This window comes from Carassius carassius, chromosome 43, assembly GCF_963082965.1.
Source record: "Carassius carassius chromosome 43, fCarCar2.1, whole genome shotgun sequence".
Classification (NCBI taxonomy): Eukaryota; Metazoa; Chordata; class Actinopteri; order Cypriniformes; family Cyprinidae; genus Carassius; species Carassius carassius.
The window spans coordinates 23,035,632-23,062,129 of record NC_081797.1 but is presented as its reverse complement, the minus strand read 5'-3'; the positions used below and the strand labels follow the sequence as shown (position 1 = coordinate 23,062,129).

At 39.6% G+C, this 26,498-nt stretch overlaps 4 protein-coding genes across 4 annotated transcripts in view; all 4 read left to right on the top strand.

Annotated features, from left to right (window-relative positions):
* Positions 1-26,498, top strand: part of LOC132125334 (histone H2B) — a 471,182-nt gene that overhangs the window by 112,572 nt on the left and 332,112 nt on the right. The gene's annotated exons all lie outside the window — the stretch shown is intronic.
* LOC132125342 (histone H4) lies at positions 23,480-23,882 on the top strand. Its single transcript, XM_059536720.1, has one exon. It carries the CDS (start codon positions 23,485-23,487, stop codon positions 23,794-23,796), a length of 312 nt encoding a protein of 103 aa, XP_059392703.1. The 5' UTR covers positions 23,480-23,484; the 3' UTR covers positions 23,797-23,882.
* Positions 24,342-25,076, top strand: LOC132124962 (histone H2B). Its single transcript, XM_059536130.1, has one exon. The coding sequence runs from the start codon at positions 24,551-24,553 to the stop codon at positions 24,923-24,925; it is 375 nt and encodes a 124-aa protein (XP_059392113.1). The 5' UTR covers positions 24,342-24,550; the 3' UTR covers positions 24,926-25,076.
* Positions 25,680-26,138, top strand: LOC132125330 (histone H2A-like). Its single transcript, XM_059536708.1, has one exon. It carries the CDS (start codon positions 25,708-25,710, stop codon positions 26,092-26,094), a length of 387 nt encoding a protein of 128 aa, XP_059392691.1. The 5' UTR covers positions 25,680-25,707; the 3' UTR covers positions 26,095-26,138.

Below are 26,498 nucleotides of genomic sequence, written 5' to 3'. Positions count from 1 at the left end.
AGACTACCTTTCAAATACTCCATATTATTTTGAAACTTGAATTGAATAGAATATTTTATGTTCTCTCTCAAATTCTCTCTTTTTCTATAAAGTCCCTCCTTCCGACAAGCGAAGTCTGCTCTGATTGGTTGACTGACCCAGTGCAAGATAAAGTTTGTTTACAATCTTTTGCCTCATCTAGTTTATTCATATGATCATTATCATTCACCACATCACAACAGCTCTGTCTTTTTTCCGCTTTTCTTCTTCTTCTCTTCCCTGGGCACCAGAGGCTTCAGTCTTTTTGTCACAGTGGTAATTTATCAGTGAACATCTTTCACAGTCGGGTAACTGATGTATGTGGAAGTGCGGCTGCGCGGGAAAGAAGATTCATGTCCGGACAGAGTACGTTAACATAGTCATGGTCTTGTGGGACGATCGCTATTATTTTTTTTTTTTAATTTACGTTAAAAATAAATTAATTCAAATTATTCCTCCTATCATTTTTCTATTCTGCCCATGCCAAGGACTGGGAACTGAGCTTCAAATGCCTCAGAATGCAGTGGCTGACTTTTTAACCTGCACATAAACAAACGGTTGTTTGTTGTAAAAATACACTAAATCCAGTAGCCTATATAACGATAAAAACAGTTTATGTTATGTATGGCAACAGACGCTGCCGATGCAGATGACATCTTGTCCTTTTATGTTATGTATAATATCTAATTAGTTTTATTTTAATAAACAGCACAGTAAATACTTTTATAAATGAAATTAAAAGTATGCAAACCTTTATTTCGCTGAAGAAGAAGGCTACACCAGTAGAGCATGCAAAAAAAGGCAGCAGCTTTCGTCGATAAATAACCCAGCATTTTTTTGTTTAAAATTATCAAATGATGACTTACTCTTATCCTTATGAACAAAAATGACATAATATATAATACAGCAATTTATGCAAAGAGAGAGGAAAAAACGCTCACACATTTCATTTATAATATTTCATTTGTTGTGTATGCCATACAATGGCAGTTAAAATAAACTGTAAGATGTAAAATGAGTGTAAATGTGAACTCGTTAAGACCCTCTTGTATGACGTGCACGTGAAGGCATTTTCTTGGAAAAGTGTGAATAGTTGATTGTCCAAGGTAACATACTATAGTGCATGCATAAATGATGGTCAATTAACAGATATATAGGCCAATAGAGACAAGCTTTGTGTCTGTTGATGGGGCATCAATATCCATAAATCACTTTCTAAACATCTGCACCTAAGCAACTATTTACAAACACATTAAGTTTCCGCTGAAGAAGCAGTCAACATGAATCAAAAGTTACCCAAAACTAGACCTTTGGGATATATGGTATGTTACATTATAAAATGTTGACATGGTACATTAGATAACTCGATGATGAAGAAAAAAATTGTGAATTTTAATAATTAGTTTAAAGTTAAACGGATAAATACATTTTTAAACAATCCCAATTCATGTTGAAATTTTATTCCAAATTAATTCAGCTGCAGGTTTACATTTTTGTTGAGCTGCAACTTTGACATCTCTAAACTACCTTTAACTTTATCAAGATTTCATAAACATGCTTTAACCCTCTGGATGTGTTCAAGTCAATTTGACCCGGAGAAAAATTAATTTTCCCCGAAAATACAAGTTAACCCTCTGATGCCTCGTGGTCACTAAAGTGGACAGCTATTTGGAAGGCATTTTGAACCATTTAAGTTGTAGCATCATGTCCCAACCACCAACTGGAGAATCACCAAAGTGTTGTCAACGATTACATTTAATTGTTGTATTTTTATTTATATATTTATTTTACAACCCGAATTCCGGAAAAGTTGGGACGTTTTTTAAATTTTAATAAAATGAAAACTAAAGGAATTTCAAATCACATGAGCCAATATTTTATTCACAATAGAACATAGATAACGTAGCAAATGTTTAAACTGAGAAAGTTTACACTTTTATCCACTTAATTAGCTCATTTAAAATTTAATGCCTGCTACAGGTCTCAAAAAAGTTGGCACAGGGGGCAACAAATGGCTAAAAAAGCAAGCAGTTTTGAAAAGATTCAGCTGGGAGAACATCTAGTGATTAATTAAGTTAATTGATATCAGGTCTGTAACATGATTAGCTATAAAAGCTTTGTCTTAGAGAGTCTCTCAGAAGTAAAGATGGGCAGAGGCTCTCCAATCTGTGAAAGACTGCGTAAAAAATTGTGGAAAACTTTAAAAACAATGTTCCTCAACGTCAAATTGCAAAGGCTTTGCAAATCTCATCATCTACAGTGCATAACATCATCAAAAGATTCAGAGAAACTGGAGAAATCTCTGTGCGTAAGGGACAAGGCCGGAGACCTTTATTGGATGCCCGTGGTCTTCGGGCTCTCAGACGACACTGCATCACTCATCGGCATGATTTTGTCAATGACATTACTAAATGGGCCCAGGAATACTTTCAGAAACCACTGTCGGTAAACACAATCCGCCGTGCCATCAGCAGATGCCAACTAAAACTCTATCATGCAAAAAGGAAGCCATATGTGAACATGGTCCAGAAGCGCCGTCGTGTCCTGTGGGCCAAGGCTCATTTAAAATGGACTATTTCAAAGTGGAATAGTGTTTTATGGTCAGACGAGTCCAAATTTGACATTCTTGTTGGAAATCACGGACGCCGTGTCCTCCGGGCTAAAGAGGAGGGAGACCTTCCAGCATGTTATCAGCGTTCAGTTCAAAAGCCAGCATCTCTGATGGTATGGGGGTGCATAAGTGCATACGGTATGGGCAGCTTGCATGTTTTGGAAGGCTCTGTGAATGCTGAAAGGTATATAAAGGTTTTAGAGCAACATATGCTTCCCTCCAAACAACGTCTATTTCAGGGAAGGCCTTGTTTATTTCAGCAGGACAATGCAAAACCACATACTGCAGCTATAACAACAGCATGGCTTCGTCGTAGAAGAGTCCGGGTGCTAACCTGGCCTGCCTGCAGTCCAGATCTTTCACCTATAGAGAACATTTGGCGCATCATTAAACGAAAAATACGTCAAAGACGACCACGAACTCTTCAGCAGCTGGAAATCTATATAAGGCAAGAATGGGACCAAATTCCAACAGCAAAACTCCAGCAACTCATAGCCTCAATGCCCAGACGTCTTCAAACTGTTTTGAAAAGAAAAGGAGATGCTACACCATGGTAAACATGCCCCGTCCCAACTATTTTGAGACCTGTAGCAGAAATCTAAATTGAAATGAGCTCATTTTGTGCATAAAATTGTAAACTTTCTCAGTTTAAACATTTGCTATGTTATCTATGTTATATTGTGAATAAAATATTGGCTCATGTGATTTGAAAGTCTTTTAGTTTTCATTTTATTAAAATTTAAAAAACGTCCCAACTTTTCCGGAATTCGGTTGTAGATCTTGCATATATTCAAAATGTATTCAAGTATATTCAAAATGGCGGCAGGAAAAGGGGATACTACATGCGCCTCGGCAATAAGTGTTAAATAATTTTCTTCTCAGAAAACCAGACAGGTACAAAAATATTTTCAACGTAAATAAGATGACAGAAGTAGTTTCATCCAGATTTTAACAATATTTTATTTTATTTTATTTTTTTCTGTGACCAAAGGGTACAATTCTACCTATGTGCCTTATTTTGTGTTTTATTAACATTGTGATATAATTTACACTTGAATGGTTTCACTGAACAGAAATCATTTCTTTTATTTAAATGCTTACAGACTATAATTTATTTATTAGGCATGCATGCATGTGTACTGTATGAGTGCAAATATGTGTGCACATGATTGAGATTGAGTGTGTGTGTGTCTGTCCGCGTGTGTATGAATAATGTGTATGGGTTAATGTTAATGCATTAAACTCACTTTTTACATTTACCTCTCATAATTTTCGTGTAGGTTTTATTTCACCTTTGGCTTATCACACTTTTGTTGTGTTCCTGGTAAAAAAAAAACAATAAATAAAATGCCCAGCCTCCAAATAATTGCTTATAAATCTGGCATTGTGCTAAATTATCAAATGACTCAGCACTACTTTGGAGTTGATCAAAATGCTACATGCATTGTAAAGCTCAGACTATAAGCTTTCAAATTATATCAGTTTTTTTCTTGATTAAGTTAGCAGTTTGAAAATTATGAACAATATTGTTGCAGAGTCAGTGGGGGGGGGGGGGGGGGGGGGTTGGTATAGAGGGATTGCTTAGGGCTTGTAAGAGTTGATTAAAATAATTACATTCATTAAAAAAGGAAATATAGAAGGATCTTTAAGTGAAAGAAAGTGAAAGTCGTGACATTTGCCACGCATGGTAACCCATACTCAGAATTGGTGCTCTGCTTTTAACCCACACTGTAAAAAAAATCCTGTAGAAATTACATTAACTTACTGGCAGCAGTTTGCCAATAACTTACTGTAAATGAAATTTACAGTAAAAAAAAACACTGTATTCATATTTACAGTAATATATATTTTTACTGTAAAACACAATGTTATGTTTTTTCTCCTTTGATATATTTTAATACAATAAAATATTACTTTACACTGTGAAATTTACTGTAATTTGTTGTCCACTTTTATTATGTATTGTAAAACTGTACAAATTATTGTATTTAATCAGGTCTCAGTAGTAAAAACTATAAAAAGAAACAACAGACTGTTTAACTTCTTTTATTGGTTTAATTCTTAAATTGTAATACTTGAAATAACATTTTAATATTCTTGCAGATTGTACTTTCAGTTTTCCAAAAACTTGAAAAAAATTCATTTATACATAAAAGTTTTATATTAGGAGCATTTTAAAACAACAGACATGAACAGATTCAGTCATAAGAACAATCTTAAAAATTTACAAATTCAGAAAACTCCTGTGTAGAATGTATTTGCTCTTAGTAGCTTAATAGTTTTGCCAGCTGAAATCCAGAAACTCCTTAAAGGGATAGTTCACCCAAAAATCAAAATTATGTCATTAATGACTCACCCTCATGTCGTTCCAAACCTGTGAGACCTCCGTTCATCTTCAGGACACAGTTAAACCCTCTTAGCGCCATGGTCGAGTTTACTCGACAAGATGCGGCACTGAATAAAACGGCCGATTTTGTCAAATAGGGTGTCAAATTTCATGCGACCTCCCCTGCACCAGATAGCAGACATGTAATACTTCATCTCTGACTCAAAAAAACGTCATGCTTCTATACAAAATCTTCGAGCTAGAGCGCATTGAATCAGTGCGAACAAAAGCGGAGCTAGTGTGAGAGTGAGCCATTTTATCAAAGCAATATTGTCAATGTCAGCGAGTATTGGCATTAGATTATTATTATTATTATCATTATTATTATTATTATTATTATCTAATGGCATCAATAAAGCTTCAATAAACCCGCAATGAAGTGTAGGGACTTCTATTCACGGACCCTGATTCCTAGGAATATCTGCATTCAGAAGATGACGGTGATACTGAAAGTGAAAGTATAGCCCTACACCAAGAACAAACGGTGAATCCTTTTCCCCAATGTAGATGGTCCTTTGCCAAATGTCAGAGGTGTGAACAATGTTTGCCGGGGTCAGAGTGTTCATCGCGAAATTAGCAGGCGTGTTATTGTTGCGGGGACGAGGCGGCAGATTTTTACCACGCTAGACATGTATATTTGTCTTCTGACCGCACCTCTCTGCAATCGCGGTGACATTATTGTAGTGGATACTTTGTCTAATGCCACTGGGTATGTTAGACGAGGTCGAAGTATTCATAGGACAGTTAAGGTGGGGAGTCGCAATGACACTGACAGTAGTCCGAGCTGTGCACACTCGGCGCGTGCGCGAGGCAGATCTGGCCTCGCTGCTCGTTGCAGGAGCAGAGGCGATGTGACATGGGGCATAGCTTTTGAACTAAACTGGTCTTGTCTACTTGTGTTTGTGTGTCATATGAATAATATATATGTGCCCCATACATAGAATCAGAGTGCCTGCTGTATGTAGTAAATTGAAAATCTCTACAACAAAAGACCAACCGCTACATGCATTCGGTTTGTTTCTACCATTTATTAGTAATGATTTACACAGTTTGTTTACTACTTACTATTTACCTGAGCATTCAGTATTGTGCAATATAGCACACAGAAGGTGAGGGACATTTTGGGGGGAAAGAAGGGCTGCATTTTATCATTTAAACATGTGACTTTTCATGAAAATTCTATAATTCAAGATGACCACCATCACATGACGTCATGATATGCAAATTAGATGGGGAAATGTAATACCTACATAAACATTGGGTCATCCTTAATATTTTTATAATTGACAGAAAGTCTCTATCTTTTATCAATTTTAAGATATAGCCTTCTGAAATTAAGATGTCAAAATCGAACGTTTTAGGAAAAACCTCTGGCGCCTAATGGGTTAAGATATTTTAGATTTAGTCCGAGAGCTCTCAGTCCCTCCATTGAAGCTGTGTGTACGGTCTACTGTCCATGTCCAGAAAGGTAAGAAAAACATCATCATAGTAGTCCATGTGACATCAGAGGGTCAGTTAGAATATTTGAAGCATCGAAAATACATTTTGGTCCAAAAATAACAAAAACTACGACTTTATTCAGCATTGTCTTCTCTTCGGTGTCTGTTGTGAGAAAGTTCAAAACAAAGCAGTTTGTGATATCCAGTTCGTGAACGAATTATTCGATGTAACCGGATCTTTTTGAACCAGTTCACCAAATCAAACTGAATCGTTTTAATCTACCCAGTTTTTTTCCCTTTGGCTGCTTACCTCAAGGCAGAACTTTGTTTTGATTGGTCAGCAATCGCATCGCGGCCAATCAGATGTGAGTATATGGGATCATACCATTATGTAAAAACAGAGCGGGATGAAGTGAAGCGGCACTCCACTGCAAGTTAACGAGTCGTAACAACGTTAATGGAGGGGTGACTGTGTATTGTGGCAACATCGGTTGCTTCAGAGAGATTTTTCTCATAAACAGGGCAAATAATCACAGAAAGAAGAAATGGGATCAGTCCATCAAAGCTGAGGAATCTTTTTTTTTAATTAAAATTAAATTAAATTACATTTTTTTGAATGCTAATCTTCACTGAGGACATTGTTTGCTTGAGTTTGGTTCTAGTTCTGTTGATTTATTTGTGGTTTTGTTGTTAATTTGTGTATTAAAATTTTTGATTAAAATATTAAACAAAATAATGGTTTTGTAACAAAATAAATGCACAAAATTAGGCAATTATAAGGATTATCATAAAAACGCTGCACATAAAGGGTTTTCAGCACACAAACCATTCATTTTTGCAAAGTTTTGGTAAAACAAAGACCTACAAAAAAATCCTAAATTAAAAGCCATTCAGGAGTCGAAAGAGCCGGCTCTTCTTTGGGAGCTGAGCCAAAAGAGCCGGCTCTCTGAAAAGAGCCGAACTTCCCATCACTACTGTACACAGCTGGGTTCGTCACTTATTGGGGTCCCCCTGAAAACATTTCCATTGCGATCTGTGCCATTTGCGGCGCATTTTCACGAACGAGATTATAATGTTATTCTCCCGATGCTGATGTACAGAACAAATGTTACATTTGAAGTAGACATATTTTTCTCTTGGTTGTTTAGTTTCCTTAACTTTAGATTTCTGTGTTTGCGGTAACGTTAAATGTGAAACTGAAGGGCGGAGAGGCTTTGGAAAGTGCATGGGCATTCAGGAACTGCACACGAAAACCTGAAGTTCGCCATGTTTTGTATGCCCTTTGGCATGATTAATAAAGGCATATAATGTCTCCACAGAGACGCCAGTGTTTGCACACGACACGAACATTGCGGGTTTTACTCTAGCACTACATGCATGACATGCATTTATATGGGGTAATCAGTTAACGGCAAGCGATAATAGCGGGAATAAAACGACTGACTTTAAACTAAATCCACGAAAGCTTTGTTGTTCGGCCAACAGTTTACATAAAAACTCACCAGCTCCTGGCGTGGTCAAACCCAAGGCAGAGACCCGTTAATGTGCATATTTTGACTGTGAAACATTCAGAAAAGGGAAAGTAAATTAAAAGTATTGTAAGGTTTAGAAGTGGAGTTCATATTTCATGTTGGAAAGTTGTAATGCTTAGAATTTAATATGATTTATATTTGAGTTAATATACTAGAAGTATATTTACAATGTTTAGTTAGTTAATTATTTACACCTTTATGTGTTTACATATTTAATGCAGTAAGGATATTCTGCTGAAGCTGCCTATCTGATTCACTCACGTTTATCTCAGTCTAAGTCCTTGCTTCTGATTGGTTAGTGAGGTCACGTGAAAGGCTGTGTTGAAGGAAGTGTTGTTGTTCTGACGGTGTTCAGTAAAAGTGCCGCTTGACTGAAGTCTTCTGTCTCCATTCTGCTGTTCATTAGTATAAAGAGTGATATACCACCACATACCGAACCCTCGCATTACATTTGGTGGCAGCGTGGTGTTATTTTGGTGGTTTTTCGCACATTTGGCGAGTTTTATTCCTACGAACTGTGGATGCGGTCATTTTTTTTTTTTTTTTTTTTTTGTGCGCTATCTGGATTTTACACTCTTTGAGAACAGTGGATTTACTAACAACTAGTGTGGAGATATTAAGGGACTATTGCGGTATTTGTTTACTTATTTATTTTTTCCACTCTTGTTGTGAGTTTTGGGACTGGATATTTTGTCACCATGTCGGTTGATGAAAGTGAAACTGGGCTGCAGTCTTCCCCCGCGCGACGACGGCGCGATGCTAACGTTACATCAACAGGTGCTGTTTCTCTAGCCACATGTGCTGTCTCCAGTGCCCTAAAAATTGATCTTCCACCTGATTTTAAAGGAGATGGGACTGAATCACTCACAAGTTGGTCTCGGCGTTTTGAAGTGGCAGTGCAGGCTATGAGTTCAACTGATACAGATCTGTATACGGTGATGGCTTCCGTCCTCCCTACTCGCCTAGCAGATGCTGCATTTCTGTATTGGGACAGCCTTCCTTCTTCTATCCAGAAGGACTATGATTCAGTAAAGGAGAAACTCAGGGACGTTTTTGGACCAATATACTCCCTGCCATTCTTCCAGACACATGTGAATGCTCGACCTCGTCGACCAGGTGAAAGTTTGGATGTGTACAGTGCTGACATCACTCGTCTTGTATTAGAAGCCTTTCCCAACTATGACCACAATGCACTGGAGGGTGAAAAATTTCGCCGCTTTGTTGCTGGCTTGGACCCAAATCTTCAGTCAAAAGTCCATGAGATGGGTGCGGAGGATCTTGAGGATGCCCTGCGTATCGCCAGCCGCTATGAGAGGGCGCGTGCAGCGCTCCAACTGACAACTGTAGGGTCTCCACACTCTCAAGCTTCAGAGCAGGTAGCTATGGTTCGTCCTAAATCTACTGATGATAAGCTTCTGCATGCAGTTGAGCAGCTGACTCTTACTGTCAACAGCTTACAAAGTGAAGTACACCTATTAAGAGAGAAACACAGCTACCTGGCTCAGCGTCTGGACTCCCAAACTGACAGGTTTTCCTCTGACGATGCTCGATACAGTGCACGCAGTGTCTCTCCACAACCCTATTATAACAGACAACACCGCAGAGACAATTACTCACCTGAGCAGTATCATGGTCGTGATCCAGGGTCCTGCTATGACCGTTGTCCTCCTTCCCCTGTTACTCAGAGAGACCGTCAATGGCATGACAATGACAGACGTGACCGGCATCGCTCTCCCTCAAGCCAGTCCTATCAGTACTCCAGGTATGGTCGCCATGACAAGGATGATACGAACAGATACAGACGCAGCCCTAGTCCTTCTCCACAGGGAAACAGGGATGCCAGTCCACATGCTAGAGGTAGTGTTCGCTTCAAGTCTCCTGAACGATATCCGCACTCTGACTCCAACCGTCAGGGAAACTTCCATTAGCTGCTGTTGAGGGGCAAACATCAGCTACTGTCTCACTGCCCCAGAACGATTTTCCCAAGTTAATGCCTGACAAAAATGACTCACACTCTGATGATTCTGTCTCTTCTACAATCTTGGCTATTGTTGAGGGCATTGAAGTGTGCACTTTAATTGACTCTGGTTCTACTGTTTCCATTGTGAGCGAAGATTTTCGTAACTCTCACCCAGCATTGAAAAAACGCCCCATGACACCCTCCTCTCTGCCAGCTCGCTCAGTCAATGGACAGTGCCTTGACATTTTAGGCAAGTTAACGATTGGTATCAGACTTGGACATCAGGTATGGCAACAGGACTTTGAAATTCTTAGAGGTGCTTGCCAGCCAGTCATTCTTGGGTTTGATTTTCTACGGAAACACCATGCCCTCCTTGACATAAACAACAAAATGCTGCAACTTTGGGACATGAAAATTCCTCTCCTGCCCAAAGGACATGAAGTGGCCGCCTGCTGTAATGTATCTGTGCTAGCGCCCACTAAGATTCCAGCTATGAGTGAAACTCTCATCACAGCCTGTGTGTCAGCAGCTACACCTGCTTCTCCCATGCCAACTGACTATTATGGTGTTCTCATGCCCAACCCATTGTGTGACATCGTTGTGGCACATTCTCTCAGTGAGGTTCAGAATGGTACAACTGTGGTTCGAATCTTAAATCCCTCCCGAGATGACGTTGAGCTGCATTCAGGTCAACACCTGGGTGAGTTTCATTCAGTTTCATCTGTTGACGTCGTTTCAGGGGAAGGGACAGGGTGTGCAACCTCCCATGTGCATGATATAGCTCCATCTGTCCAGATAAATGACAGCGACCTGTCACCTTCCCAAGTTCAGTCTCTGAAATCACTGCTTCAGAAATACTCAGCAGTATTCAGTAAACACTCAGAGGACAGAGGTCGCACGAGCATCATCAAGCATCAAATCCGCACTGGTGAGGCCACACCAATTAAACAGAGAGCTTACAGAGTGACACCAGAACAGAGAGCTGAAATACAGACTCAAGTTGACAACCTGTTAAAGGCAGATGTCATTGAAGAAAGCTACAGTCCCTGGGCTGCGCCAGTTGTTTTGGTGCGCAAGAAAAACGGCACATGGCGTTTCTGCCTGGACTATAGAAAACTTAATACAGTGACAATCAAAGATTCCCACCCTCTTCCGAGAGTCGATGACGCACTGGATGCTTTGTCGGGCTCTGCCTGGTTCTCCACAATGGACCTACAACATGGCTATTGGCAAGTCGAGCTGCAGGAGGAAGACCGTGAAAAAACAGCATTCACAACAGGTAGTGGCCTTTATCACTTTAAAGTTATGCCAATGGGTCTCACCAATGCTCCAGCTACATGCCAGCGTTTGATGGAAATGGTACTTCGTGGCCTCCCATGGAGAACATGCCTAGTGTATTTGGATGATGTCCTCATATACAGCCGCTCTTTCAGTGAACTTCTCCAGCACCTGGAAGAAATTCTCTCCAGATTCCAGTCAAGTGGCCTGAAGCTGAATCCCTCAAAATGCTGTTTTGCCAGGGATCAAGTACAGTTTCTGGGTCATGTTTTATCCAAAGACGGCATTCAGCCAGACCCGCGGAATGTGAAAAGTGTCCAAGACTGGCCTACTCCACGGTCAGCTACAGAAGTAAGAGCATTTCTGGGACTTTGTTCATATTACCGCAAATTCATCCGAAGCTTTGCACATCACAGTGTTCCTCTACATGCTCTCACAGAGAAGAATGCAAGTTTCCAATGGACTTCTCAATGTCAGAATGCATTCACTTCCCTGAAACATGCACTCACAAACCCTCCAGTGGTTGCTTTCCCTGACTTTACTGTGCCATTCTCCCTCTACACAGATGCTTCAGGCTCTGCAATTGGTGCTGTGCTTGCTCAGAGGCAAGGGGATCAAGAAAAAGTGGTTGCTTATGCTAGTCATGTTCTCACAAAAGCAGAAAGAAAATGGTCAACTTATGACAGAGAACTCTGGGCCATTGTCTGGGCCGTGCGACATTTTCGCCACTACATTTACAAACAGCCCTTTGTTATTGTAACTGATCACAAACCTCTCCTGGGTCTCAGGAAAATACCCATTGATAATGACAGAACTGGTCGCCGTGCACGCTGGGCCCTTGAACTTGATCCTTTTGAATGGACTGTAATTCACAAGGATGGCCACAGTCACCTCAATGCAGATGCAATGTCACGTCGCCCTGCTGACATCAGACCAACTGAGCAGAGCACCTCCTCCAGTGCTTCTGGTAATCCGCACTCTGACAAGAGACATTCTAATCTGAGTCCTGTGAGTCTGTCTAGTCCGGTCAGTTTTGTACATCACAGCCTCTGCAGTACTGAAACAAAGCCAGTTTGCTGTAACCTGACTGGACCACAATCTCCTCCGACCTCCTCACAGTGTGTTCAACAGTCTGTCTCCTCCACATTTGTGCTGCAGTTCCCTGAAGAGGATTTTAAAAAGGAACAACAGCGAGACTGCGTACTGTTAGAGGTTATTAGCTGGACAGTTAAGGGACAGAAACCCCCATACTGGCGCATGAAAAAACGCACACTTGTTGAGAAAGCATTTTGGCAAGAATTCCACAGACTTACTTTTCATAATGGTGTACTCTGCCGTAAAGTTTTCAACCCATCCACAACATCAGTGCTCCATCAACTGATTGTCCCTCATGCTTTGAAAGACACTGTTCTTCAGATGCTGCATGGAAATCCTGTAACTGGTCACTCATCTGCTGATAAGGTCCTGAAACGTGCTCAACAGCTGTGCTACTGGCCCTTTATGTCACGTGACATCAAGATGTGGTGCAAGCAATGTACTCCATGTGACGCCAGACGGAGTCCCACACCTTATCAGAGAGCTCCAATGAAAACAATTGTTGCTACTGAGCCATTCCAAAAGGTTGCAGCTGACATACTTGAGCTCCCCATCACGAGTCGTGGCAACAGGTATGTGCTTGTTGTCCAAGATTATTTCTCCAAGTATGTCAACCTTTATGCCATTCCAGACCAGCGCGCCATAACAGTAGCGAAATGTCTGTTTGAAAACTTCATCTGTGAGCATGGTATTCCGGAAATGCTTCACACTGATCAGGGACGTCAGTTTGAATCTGACCTGGTGAAACATCTGTGTGACCTGCTGTGCGTGCAGAAAACACGAACCAGCCCATATCATCCTCAGTGTGACGGCATGATTGAGAGGTTCAACAGGACACTTATTGATCAGTTAGCCAAGACACTTCTTCAGCAGTCTGGGGAATGGGATGACTGCCTCAACCAAGTTGCTTTGGCTTACAATACCAACCCACACTCTACAACAGGATTCACACCATTCTTCCTCACACATGGTCATGAAGCCAGGATGCCTGTCAACATGCTGTTACCTAACAACACACCATCTTTGTCTACTACGGGTTCTCCTGCTGACTATGTTGCACAATTGACACAGAAACTTCAGTCCGCTTTCAATTCTGCTGCATGGAACAGAGATTATGCCCACAATCAGCAGAAACGACAGTATGACAAGAGTGTTAAGCACACTCCCTATGTTCCGGGAGACCTTGTCTGGTTAAATGACCCCACTACAGCAAAACAAAAACTTGCTCCTCACTGGAAAGGCCCCTTTGAAATATTAGAGTGCCTAGGATCTGATGTGGATTCTCCTGGAGTGACATACAGGATTCACTATCTCCTGGATCAGTCTGATAAGTCCCAGATTGTTCACTACAACCGTCTAAGACCCTACTATGCTCCTGTGCCAGATTGTGGACATGAGACACCTACACGTGACGTTTTGCAGTCTCAACTTCCTCATTTGACTGCATTATCAGGTGCTTTGCCCTTTAAGCCTTTAAAGTTTGCAGCCACGAGGAGCTACACCTTATCTGGCCAGGGCAATACTCCCTCTTTAGTCCCTCCCACTGGCCATCCACAACCCCGACCACAGCCCCAATCCCGCTCTCCCTTGACTCAGTCCTGCTCAGCTCCCTCCTTTGGCCCAGTAGGCCAGTTTGACACTGTCCCCTCCACTCCTCAGGCGTCTGGTTCTTTGCTACGCCCTGGGAAACGTTCAGTTAGACCTCCAAGATTCCTTAAGGACTATGTTCTGAACTGATACAGTTGGTTTATTGCTGTGGTGACTGTTACTTGTTTATTTGAGGGGAAACGGGGACGTTTCTTTTGTGGGTGGGGGAGGAAATGTAAGGTTTAGAAGTGGAGTTCATATTTCATGTTGGAAAGTTGTAATGCTTAGAATTTAATATGATTTATATTTGAGTTAATATACTAGAAGTATATTTACAATGTTTAGTTAGTTAATTATTTACACCTTTATGTGTTTACATATTTAATGCAGTAAGGATATTCTGCTGAAGCTGCCTATCTGATTCACTCACGTTTATCTCAGTCTAAGTCCTTGCTTCTGATTGGTTAGTGAGGTCACGTGAAAGGCTGTGTTGAAGGAAGTGTTGTTGTTCTGACGGTGTTCAGTAAAAGTGCCGCTTGACTGAAGTCTTCTGTCTCCATTCTGCTGTTCATTAGTATAAAGAGTGATATACCACCACATACCGAACCCTCACGTTACAGTATTTAAAGTAAAAGTAGGAATATTTGTATACACCTTTGCATCTGACTGGTTCTTTTCGCATCTGTGTGACTTGTTTTCTTCTTTCTCGGGAAATAAAACTTTTCTGTGATTGGTCAGGTTCCGTGCTCTTTTTTTTTACTGTATTTAGATTTACAGTAAATTAAAAATACTGTATTTTAGTGTCGCCAAGGGGATATTTCCCCAAATTTAACTTTAAAATACAGTCATATGCTACAGTAAAATACAGTTCATTTTACAGTTAAATACTATTAAATTTACAGATATTTCTAACAGTGCATCCAAGTGCACACACACACACCCTGAACACACACACACACACACATAATTTTTCATAAAACTGGGCAGTAACTAGTTACTATTAATTTAGTTATTGTATTACTTTTGCAATACCTACTAGTGTAACTAATTAAAAATTATATCAAACAAATGTTGAGAGATTCAAACAATAAGTAACCAATAAGTAGAATAAAATATCCAATAAAAAAAGAAGCGCAAGTGTCTGAGAGTGCAAGTCTGCAGCCAGACCCTTCTCCATTATATTATAATATAACTGTACTACTGACTCTTCACTGAGTACCAGAAGTACATATGCTTCCTGTGCATGGTTTCTAAAAGAATGGAATCACAAAAAAAGTTGACTGGCACTCATCTATACCACAGGTTATACTAATATTCAAATTTATCCATTTAGCAGACGCTTTTATTCAAATCGACTTATAAATGAGGACAAAGTGGAAGCAATCAAAAACAACAACAAAAAAAAACAATGATATATAAGTGCTATAACAAGTCTCAATTAGCTTAACACAGTACACGTAGCAAGGGCTTTTAAATAATATAATAAATAAAAAGAAAACAGATAGAATAGAAAAAGAATAGAACAAGCTATTTGGTTAATGTGCATGTACCACTCCAGCATGTTGGATTAACTTCAAAAGAGTGAATGTCCTTCGAGTGCACTTTGGGCAATGGTAAAGTCAAGGCATGAGGATCTAATACAAGAGGCAAATCATTCAGAGTAAAGTTACTGACAGTGCTTGTCTCCATCTTCTAATGTTGACAATGTGCCTCTGAAGGAAAGTCAGTGTCTTTCTCAGGTGTGGTGGATATGCAATGTTGAACACAAAATCCATCCACAAGGCTGTTATGAAGGCTTCATCAAGGCTGGTGCACTGACACACATCTATTCCATCTTCTGTCACCACACTGAGCCCTCCTCCTGTGATTGACATTTTACAGTCAGTATCCATCAGGTGTACGGTAGGAAAGGTGTAGCCGGGTCCCCCTATCATAAAATAAATAAATAAATAAAAAGAATAACAACAACAATAATAATAATGAGTAAAAAAACTGCAGAACTGCAGAAACAATCAGAAGCTAATGTATAAGGTTCACAATAAATGATGCATTTCATGTTCTTGTATACACTGATAAATCTTACATTGTTTTCTAAAACTATTGCTTTACATTTTTAACAGATGGGCTAAAAAGGTACAGAAGAATAAAATATTACCTGAAAAGTAATGTGTATTTTTATTTTAAAATTCACGTGTTCCGTTTAGATACTTTTGGCCCCGTCCGCGTTCCATACGGTCCAGTTATGTTGTCACAATGCAACTGTTAGCTGGATACTAGTGATGTGTCGTTCTTGAACGATTCGTTCATTTTGAACGAATCTTTAATGTGACTCGGGAAGAACGAGTCGTCTCGGGGAGTGATTCGTTCAGTCGCGCATGCGCATTATTCTATAGGTTCTGTTCTAGTAGTAGTGATTCACCATACATGTCTATGGATTCACCTGTCAGTCAATGGAGTCTTGAGCCGGAAAGAGAATTGATTAGATCATAGTTCGGGTCTATCGGGTTTTTGACTCGTTCCTTAATCACGTGACAGCCCCATACGCTAACCCAATGCAGTCTGAGCCGGAAAGAGAATTGATTAGTTCATAGTTCGGGTCTTTCGGGTTTTTGACTCGTTCCTTAATCACGTGACAGCCCCATACGCTAACCCAATGCAGTCTGAGCCGGAAAGAGAATTGATTAGTTCATAGTTCGGGTCTTTCGGGTTTTTGACTCGTTCCTTAATCACGTGACAGCCCCATACGCTAACCCAATGCAGTCTGAGCCGGAAAGAGAATTGATAAGTTCATAGTTCGGGTTTATCGGGTTTTTGACTCGTTCCTTAATACTTTTGGCCCCGTCCGCGTTCCATACGGTCCAGTTATGTTGTCACAATGCAACTGTTAGCTGGATACTAGTGATGTGTCGTTCTTGAACGATTCGTTCATTTTGAACACGTAGCAAGGGCTTTTAAATAATATAATAAATAAAAAGAAAACAGATAGAATAGAAAAAGAATAGAACAAGCTATTTGGTTAATGTGCATGTACCACTCCAGCATGTTGACTGTAAACAATCAGAAGCTAATGTATAAGGTTCACAATAAATGATGCATTTCATGTTCTTGTATACACTGATAAATCTTACATTGTTTTCTAAAACTATTGCTTTACATTTTTAACAGATGGGCTAAAAAGGTACAGAAGAATAAAATATTACCTGAAAAGTAATGTGTATTTTTATTTTAAAATTCACGTGTTCCGTTTAGATACTTTTGGCCCCGTCCGCGTTCCATACGGTCCAGTTATGTTGTCACAATGCAACTGTTAGCTGGATACTAGTGATGTGTCGTTCTTGAACGATTCGTTCATTTTGAACACGTAGCAAGGGCTTTTAAATAATATAATAAATAAAAAGAAAACAGATAGAATAGAAAAAGAATAGAACAAGCTATTTGGTTAATGTGCATGTACCACTCCAGCATGTTGGATTAACTTCAAAAGAGTGAATGTCCTTCGAGTGCACTTTGGGCAATGGTAAAGTCAAGGCATGAGGATCTAATACAAGAGGCAAATCATTCAGAGTAAAGTTACTGACAGTGCTTGTCTCCATCTTCTAATGTTGACAATGTGCCTCTGAAGGAAAGTCAGTGTCTTTCTCAGGTGTGGTGGATATGCAATGTTGAACACAAAATCCATCCACAAGGCTGTTATGAAGGCTTCATCAAGGCTGGTGCACTGACACACATCTATTCCATCTTCTGTCACCACACTGAGCCCTCCTCCTGTGATTGACATTTTACAGTCAGTATCCATCAGGTGTACGGTAGGAAAGGTGTAGCCGGGTCCCCCTATCATAAAATAAATAAATAAATAAAAAGAATAACAACAACAATAATAATAATGAGTAAAAAAACTGCAGAACTGCAGAAACAATCAGAAGCTAATGTATAAGGTTCACAATAAATGATGCATTTCATGTTCTTGTATACACTGATAAATCTTACATTGTTTTCTAAAACTATTGCTTTACATTTTTAACAGATGGGCTAAAAAGGTACAGAAGAATAAAATATTACCTGAAAAGTAATGTGTATTTTTATTTTAAAATTCACGTGTTCCGTTTAGATACTTTTGGCCCCGTCCGCGTTCCATACGGTCCAGTTATGTTGTCACAATGCAACTGTTAGCTGGATACTAGTGATGTGTCGTTCTTGAACGATTCGTTCATTTTGAACACGTAGCAAGGGCTTTTAAATAATATAATAAATAAAAAGAAAACAGATAGAATAGAAAAAGAATAGAACAAGCTATTTGGTTAATGTGCATGTACCACTCCAGCATGTTGGATTAACTTCAAAAGAGTGAATGTCCTTCGAGTGCACTTTGGGCAATGGTAAAGTCAAGGCATGAGGATCTAATACAAGAGGCAAATCATTCAGAGTAAAGTTACTGACAGTGCTTGTCTCCATCTTCTAATGTTGACAATGTGCCTCTGAAGGAAAGTCAGTGTCTTTCTCAGGTGTGGTGGATATGCAATGTTGAACACAAAATCCATCCACAAGGCTGTTATGAAGGCTTCATCAAGGCTGGTGCACTGACACACATCTATTCCATCTTCTGTCACCACACTGAGCCCTCCTCCTGTGATTGACATTTTACAGTCAGTATCCATCAGGTGTACGGTAGGAAAGGTGTAGCCGGGTCCCCCTATCATAAAATAAATAAATAAATAAAAAGAATAACAACAACAATAATAATAATGAGTAAAAAAACTGCAGAACTGCAGAAACAATCAGAAGCTAATGTATAAGGTTCACAATAAATGATGCATTTCATGTTCTTGTATACACTGATAAATCTTACATTGTTTTCTAAAACTATTGCTTTACATTTTTAACAGATGGGCTAAAAAGGTACAGAAGAATAAAATATTACCTGAAAAGTAATGTGTATTTTTATTTTAAAATTCACGTGTTCCGTTTAGATACTTTTGGCCCCGTCCGCGTTCCATACGGTCCAGTTATGTTGTCACAATGCAACTGTTAGCTGGATACTAGTGATGTGTCGTTCTTGAACGATTCGTTCATTTTGAACACGTAGCAAGGGCTTTTAAATAATATAATAAATAAAAAGAAAACAGATAGAATAGAAAAAGAATAGAACAAGCTATTTGGTTAATGTGCATGTACCACTCCAGCATGTTGGATTAACTTCAAAAGAGTGAATGTCCTTCGAGTGCACTTTGGGCAATGGTAAAGTCAAGGCATGAGGATCTAATACAAGAGGCAAATCATTCAGAGTAAAGTTACTGACAGTGCTTGTCTCCATCTTCTAATGTTGACAATGTGCCTCTGAAGGAAAGTCAGTGTCTTTCTCAGGTGTGGTGGATATGCAATGTTGAACACAAAATCCATCCACAAGGCTGTTATGAAGGCTTCATCAAGGCTGGTGCACTGACACACATCTATTCCATCTTCTGTCACCACACTGAGCCCTCCTCCTGTGATTGACATTTTACAGTCAGTATCCATCAGGTGTACGGTAGGAAAGGTGTAGCCGGGTCCCCCTATCATAAAATAAATAAATAAATAAAAAGAATAACAACAACAATAATAATAATGAGTAAAAAAACTGCAGAACTGCAGAAACAATCAGAAGCTAATGTATAAGGTTCACAATAAATGATGCATTTCATGTTCTTGTATACACTGATAAATCTTACATTGTTTTCTAAAACTATTGCTTTACATTTTTAACAGATGGGCTAAAAAGGTACAGAAGAATAAAATATTACCTGAAAAGTAATGTGTATTTTTATTTTAAAATTCACGTGTTCCGTTTAGATACTTTTGGCCCCGTCCGCGTTCCATACGGTCCAGTTATGTTGTCACAATGCAACTGTTAGCTGGATACTAGTGATGTGTCGTTCTTGAACGATTCGTTCATTTTGAACACGTAGCAAGGGCTTTTAAATAATATAATAAATAAAAAGAAAACAGATAGAATAGAAAAAGAATAGAACAAGCTATTTGGTTAATGTGCATGTACCACTCCAGCATGTTGGATTAACTTCAAAAGAGTGAATGTCCTTCGAGTGCACTTTGGGCAATGGTAAAGTCAAGGCATGAGGATCTAATACAAGAGGCAAATCATTCAGAGTAAAGTTACTGACAGTGCTTGTCTCCATCTTCTAATGTTGACAATGTGCCTCTGAAGGAAAGTCAGTGTCTTTCTCAGGTGTGGTGGATATGCAATGTTGAACACAAAATCCATCCACAAGGCTGTTATGAAGGCTTCATCAAGGCTGGTGCACTGACACACATCTATTCCATCTTCTGTCACCACACTGAGCCCTCCTCCTGTGATTGACATTTTACAGTCAGTATCCATCAGGTGTACGGTAGGAAAGGTGTAGCCGGGTCCCCCTATCATAAAATAAATAAATAAATAAAAAGAATAACAACAACAATAATAATAATGAGTAAAAAAACTGCAGAACTGCAGAAACAATCAGAAGCTAATGTATAAGGTTCACAATAAATGATGCATTTCATGTTCTTGTATACACTGATAAATCTTACATTGTTTTCTAAAACTATTGCTTTACATTTTTAACAGATGGGCTAAAAAGGTACAGAAGAATAAAATATTACCTGAAAAGTAATGTGTATTTTTATTTTAAAATTCACGTGTTCCGTTTAGATACTTTTGGCCCCGTCCGCGTTCCATACGGTCCAGTTATGTTGTCACAATGCAACTGTTAGCTGGATACTAGTGATGTGTCGTTCTTGAACGATTCGTTCATTTTGAACGAATCTTTAATGTGACTCGGGAAGAACGAGTCGTCTCGGGGAGTGATTCGTTCAGTCGCGCATGCGCATTATTCTATAGGTTCTGTTCTAGTAGTAGTGATTCACCATACATGTCTATGGATTCACCTGTCAGTCAATGGAGTCTTGAGCCGGAAAGAGAATTGATTAGATCATAGTTCGGGTCTATCGGGTTTTTGACTCGTTCCTTAATCACGTGACAGCCCCATACGCTAACCCAATGCAGTCTGAGCCGGAAAGAGAATTGATTAGTTCATAGTTCGGGTCTTTCGGGTTTTTGACTCGTTCCTTAATCACGTGACAGCCCCATACGCTAACCCAATGCAGTCTGAGCCGGAAAGAGAATTGATTAGTTCATAGTTCGGGTCTTTCGGGTTTTTGACTCGTTCCTTAATCACGTGACAGCCCCATACGCTAACCCAATGCAGTCTGAGCCGGAAAGAGAATTGATAAGTTCATAGTTCGGGTTTATCGGGTTTTTGACTCGTTCCTTAATCACGTGACAGCCACATACGCTAAAACCAATGCAATATGAGCCGGAAAGAGAATTGATTAGTTCATCTCATGAGTCTTCGGGTCGGGTCGAGTCATTCCTTAATCACGTGACAGCCCCGTACGCTAAAACCATAGACAGTAAAAGAATGCAGTATTGAGTCGGAGAGAGAATTGATTAGTTAATCTTTCGGTTCTTCGGGTTGTTCGTTCTTTTGTCCCGTGATGTGACAACATTGGCTAGAGTAATTATTAAATCAGATTGTCTGTATAAACCATACTTTTGTAACATATGACACTTTATAAACATTAAAAAACACTGTGTACATACTTTTGAATTGTTGTTTATTGTTTATTTTTGTGCCATTAAAGCTTTGTAACAAAGAGGACAACTATTCCAAAATAAATCAAAATAATAAAAAAGTATAATAAAGATAAAACTAAAAGATAATAAAGCCACAGGGTCTAATAACCTTAACAAGTGAACTTTAAAAGTACAATATAAAAAAAGAAAAAAAAGAAAAACTAAATATTGCACAACAAGCTTTGCTTTTTTTATATAATAATTTAAAATGAATACATTTTAAAATAAATAACACTTTTGTGCCAAAATAAAAACTTTATATCAAAGAGTATAACTATTCCCCAAATAATTTTAAACCATTTAAATAAAAATAAATGAAAATGAAGAGATACTAAAGCTACGGAGCCTTATAACAATAACAAATTACCTTTAAAATCACAACAACAACAAAAATATTGCACAACAAGCTAGTCTTTTTCTAAATAAATAAAAATAAATAAGCTTTAAAATAAATAACACACTGTGGCTATATTTTTAGGACTTGCTTTAAGGCATGTTTGCATTAAAAAAAACAAGCTCCCTGACCTTGGATGGGCTGAGTCTGTTTCTTCTATCTGAGATAATCTGCCCAGTTTTAGAAAAATTTCTTTCAGATGGCACAGATGTGGCCACAATGCAAAGTCTTGTCTTTGTGACTTCAGAAAGGCTTTTGTATACTGGTGAACATCTCCTCCACCAGGCCAGAGGGTCTGATGTGCGGGGTAAGAGTGGCTCTGCAAGGTAGGCCTGCACCTTTATAGCATCTGAGGTCTTAGAAGAGGTAGCAGAAGGCCTCAAGCTTGCTACCCTCTCGTCAAAGTCTTCCCAAAACATGGCCCCTGCACTGGCAGTCGCACCAGGATCTGAAGTATCCTCCTCACTCTGAGCTGGGTTAAAACTGTTAAAGCTGAAGTTATCATAACCTTAATGTTTTAAACTAACATTAATAATTCAAATTCAAAATTTTATTTGCTTTTAATATGTCATTATGTCCTTTTTTGAGCAATCTTCTTATACATATATTACACCAATATGTCAAGTCTGCCTAGGAAAAGCAATTATTATACTAGCAAACTCAAAATTGGAGTAAAAATGAACAAACTAGTATAAATACTTTTTATTGTAAGCTTGAATTATTATATTATTATATAGCCTAGTGTTTATTTACCGATAGACAGTCAAAAAGACAAATTAATCAATATTTTATTTATAACAGGGTTTTATTTATTTATAAAATAATAACAAACCACAGATCCTCAACAAACAGTAACAAAAACACAGTGTCAGAAATGTCAGAAATAGTATGGGTCTGTCACGTGATTAAGGAACGAGTCAAACTCGACCCGAGACCCGAAAGACTCATGAGATGAACTAATCAATTCTCTTTCCGACTCAAGACTGCGTTAGTTTTGCGTATGTGGCTGTCACGTGATTAAGGAATGACTTAAACCCGAGGACTCTTGTCAGATAAGAGGTGAAGTGAGCTAATCACAGACTGAAGACACAGGTAAAGAAGGATTTTTTTTTTTCTGTATCTTATAGCATTTTAGTTTTGTATTGTTTTTAGTGGGATCAACGTTTGCGTACGTACTAGATGTGTTGAGGAAGTAACACATAACATTTTCATTACATTTTGCTAAAATGAACGAAATGAACGAAATGACTCGAAAAAAGATTCGTTCATTTTGCTGAACGAGACTCAAAAGTCCGAGTCGGTAAAATGATCCGAACTTCCCATCACTACTGGATACACACCTTTCGGTATGCACCTGGTTGCGACCCGCCAATAAACCCAGAGAGAGAGAGAGAGAGAGAGCTCCGCCTTCGTGTGCTTCAACTAGGTCCTGTAGACTACTCCAAAGCTCTTCTCGCGCACTGTGTGTTTTTACACGTTCTATTATACAACACAGAAGCTCGTGGATCTGCAGTAATGTCTGGAAGAGGTAAAGGAGGTAAAGGGCTCGGGAAAGGAGGCGCTAAGCGTCACCGTAAAGTTCTTCGGGATAACATCCAGGGCATCACCAAACCCGCCATCCGTCGTCTCGCTCGCCGCGGCGGGGTCAAGCGTATCTCCGGTCTGATCTACGAGGAGACCCGCGGTGTGCTAAAGGTGTTCCTGGAGAACGTGATCCGCGATGCCGTGACCTACACCGAGCACGCCAAGAGAAAGACCGTCACCGCCATGGACGTCGTGTACGCGCTGAAGCGACAGGGACGCACTCTGTACGGCTTCGGAGGATAAACCCGTCCGTGTTAGCAGAAAACCACAAAGGCTCTTTTAAGAGCCACCCACGTTTTCGAAAAGAGTACATTTCGTTACATTTTGCTATTTGGTGATTTTACACGTACATAATCTGAACCAATTATTAAAAATATATCAAATTGATTTTTTTGAGTATTTAACGATTTTAATCCATCTGGTTTTGTTATAAGGGATTTCATGCATAATAGTAAACCTGTGATGGGCTAGAACAGTTTATAACAGCTGGGCTATGATATATATAACAGTGGAATGCCTGCATAAATATGTTAATTCCGTATACACATTATCTCACTGAACCTACCACAAAAAAGTTTCAAATGGTTACTGATAACAATTTGGATATGTTAATATATGGGAACAAATTTGTGATTAAACGAGTTAATATTAAATGAAAGCCGTGTTAATTTAATGTGTAAAACAACAACACATTTTTTTTAAATTTTTAAAACACTTAATTTGTGTTTATCACAGACATTTTGAGCGGGAAATTCAGACACATAAGCGTGTGTGGGAGGAGACCGGAAGCAGTCAGACTTAGAAGCCTGTGATTGGCTGATGTGTCTGTCTAGCCCGCCGATTTTTAACCAATGAAATATGTTTCTTTCGTTCATTGTGCGAAAAGACCCAATCAGGGAACAGCAGCCAGCCCTCTTAAATTAGCATGAGCGTTCAATAAATCCCCAGTACATGAATTTAAATACTTAATGTGTTGTTTTACTCATCGTGAACTAACATGCCTGAACCAGCGAAGTCTGCTCCCAAGAAGGGATCCAAGAAGGCCGTCACTAAGACCGCCGCTAAAGGAGGAAAGAAGCGCAGAAAGTCCAGGAAGGAGAGCTACGCTATCTACGTGTACAAAGTGCTGAAGCAGGTTCATCCTGACACCGGGATCTCTTCGAAGGCGATGGGGATCATGAACTCTTTCGTAAACGACATCTTTGAGCGCATCGCCGGTGAGTCGTCTCGTCTCGCTCACTACAACAAGCGCTCCACCATCACCTCGAGAGAAATCCAGACCGCCGTGCGTCTGCTGCTGCCCGGAGAGCTGGCCAAACACGCCGTGTCTGAGGGCACCAAGGCCGTCACCAAGTACACCAGCTCCAAGTAGAGCTCCGAACCGACTCCGAGACACAAAGGCTCTTTTAAGAGCCACCCATCTCATCACCTAAAGAGCTTGCACAATTTTAGTCTGTTTTCCTGGAACTCGAATGATCCGATCTGGCGAATAAAACGTTATGCAGGTCCTATATCACGATAGTGATGGTCTTTGAAACAATTGTTTTAAAGACTTCAATATATAGAATTTGAGCTCTTATCTGTATGTGACCAGTGGGTTGATATTTTCTTCTGCGTAATTCTACGATACTATCAATATTTTCTTGGGCATTTAAGAGTATATTAAATTTTATCTTCGTACTAGCACACTGGAGTCTAAAATAGATGAACGTTATATAAAGTAATTCCGAATGATTGCGTCGTAAGTACAATAGAATGTTGAATAAAGTTTCCAATAAAACAACGAAAGGCGTGCAGTTCAATAAGGACTTTGAAAGAAACCGAGAGCTACCGTTTTTATCAAAATTTGTGAACGTGTGATTTTATACCTTTGTTATCTTGTCGTTATTTTATCAGCTTTTGCACTTAACCACGTGTTTTATTTGCAAATGTATATTCGTCTTCTGCGTATTCGTTTTTTACAACATTAAAAGGAAAGCGTGGCAGAGGGGGCGGGGCTTGGAGTTTTGAGGGGCTTGCAGTGATTGGTTTACAGCTGTGACAGATTCTGACCAATAGACGACGAGCATAGTCTCTTATAAACCGATCAGCAAACCACGACTTTAACATTGCTGCGTTGATTTGCAGTGTATATTCTACAACGATACTTGAATAATGACTGGTAGAGGTAAAACCGGTGGTAAGGCCAGAGCTAAGGCTAAAACTCGCTCCTCCAGAGCAGGACTGCAGTTTCCCGTCGGTCGTGTTCACAGGCTTCTCCGCAAAGGAAACTACGGCGAGCGCGTCGGTGCCGGTGCTCCGGTGTATCTGGCCGCTGTGCTCGAGTATCTGACGGCTGAGATCCTGGAGCTGGCTGGAAACGCAGCTCGGGACAACAAGAAGACCCGTATCATCCCCCGTCACCTGCAGCTGGCGGTGCGCAACGACGAGGAGCTCAACAAACTCCTGGGCGGAGTGACCATCGCTCAGGGCGGCGTGCTGCCCAACATCCAGGCCGTGCTGCTGCCCAAGAAGACCGAGAAACCCGCCAAAACCAAGTGAACACGAGAGGACACACCACTCACAAAGGCTCTTTTCAGAGCCACACACTTCCTCTTTAAGAGCAGTTTGTAATCTGAATTTGAACCGCTTTATTTTTATTATATCTGTATCTACAGAACACATGAGTGCTGCTAATAGAGCGAATTGTTACGATTCACATTTAGTCCTGTAGCAGACAAAGCAACTTACAAATAAAGGCAATGGAAGCAATCAAAATCAACAAAAGAGCAATGATGCACAAGTGCTATGACGAGTCTCGGTTAGATTAATGCAGCACATGTAGCAAGGGCTTTTAAATGATATTATACAAATAAAACGGATATAATGGTAAAATAATATAGCAAGCTAGTGTTTTTTGCTTTTGTTAATTGTTTAATAAATGAAAAGAAAACCATACAAAAAGA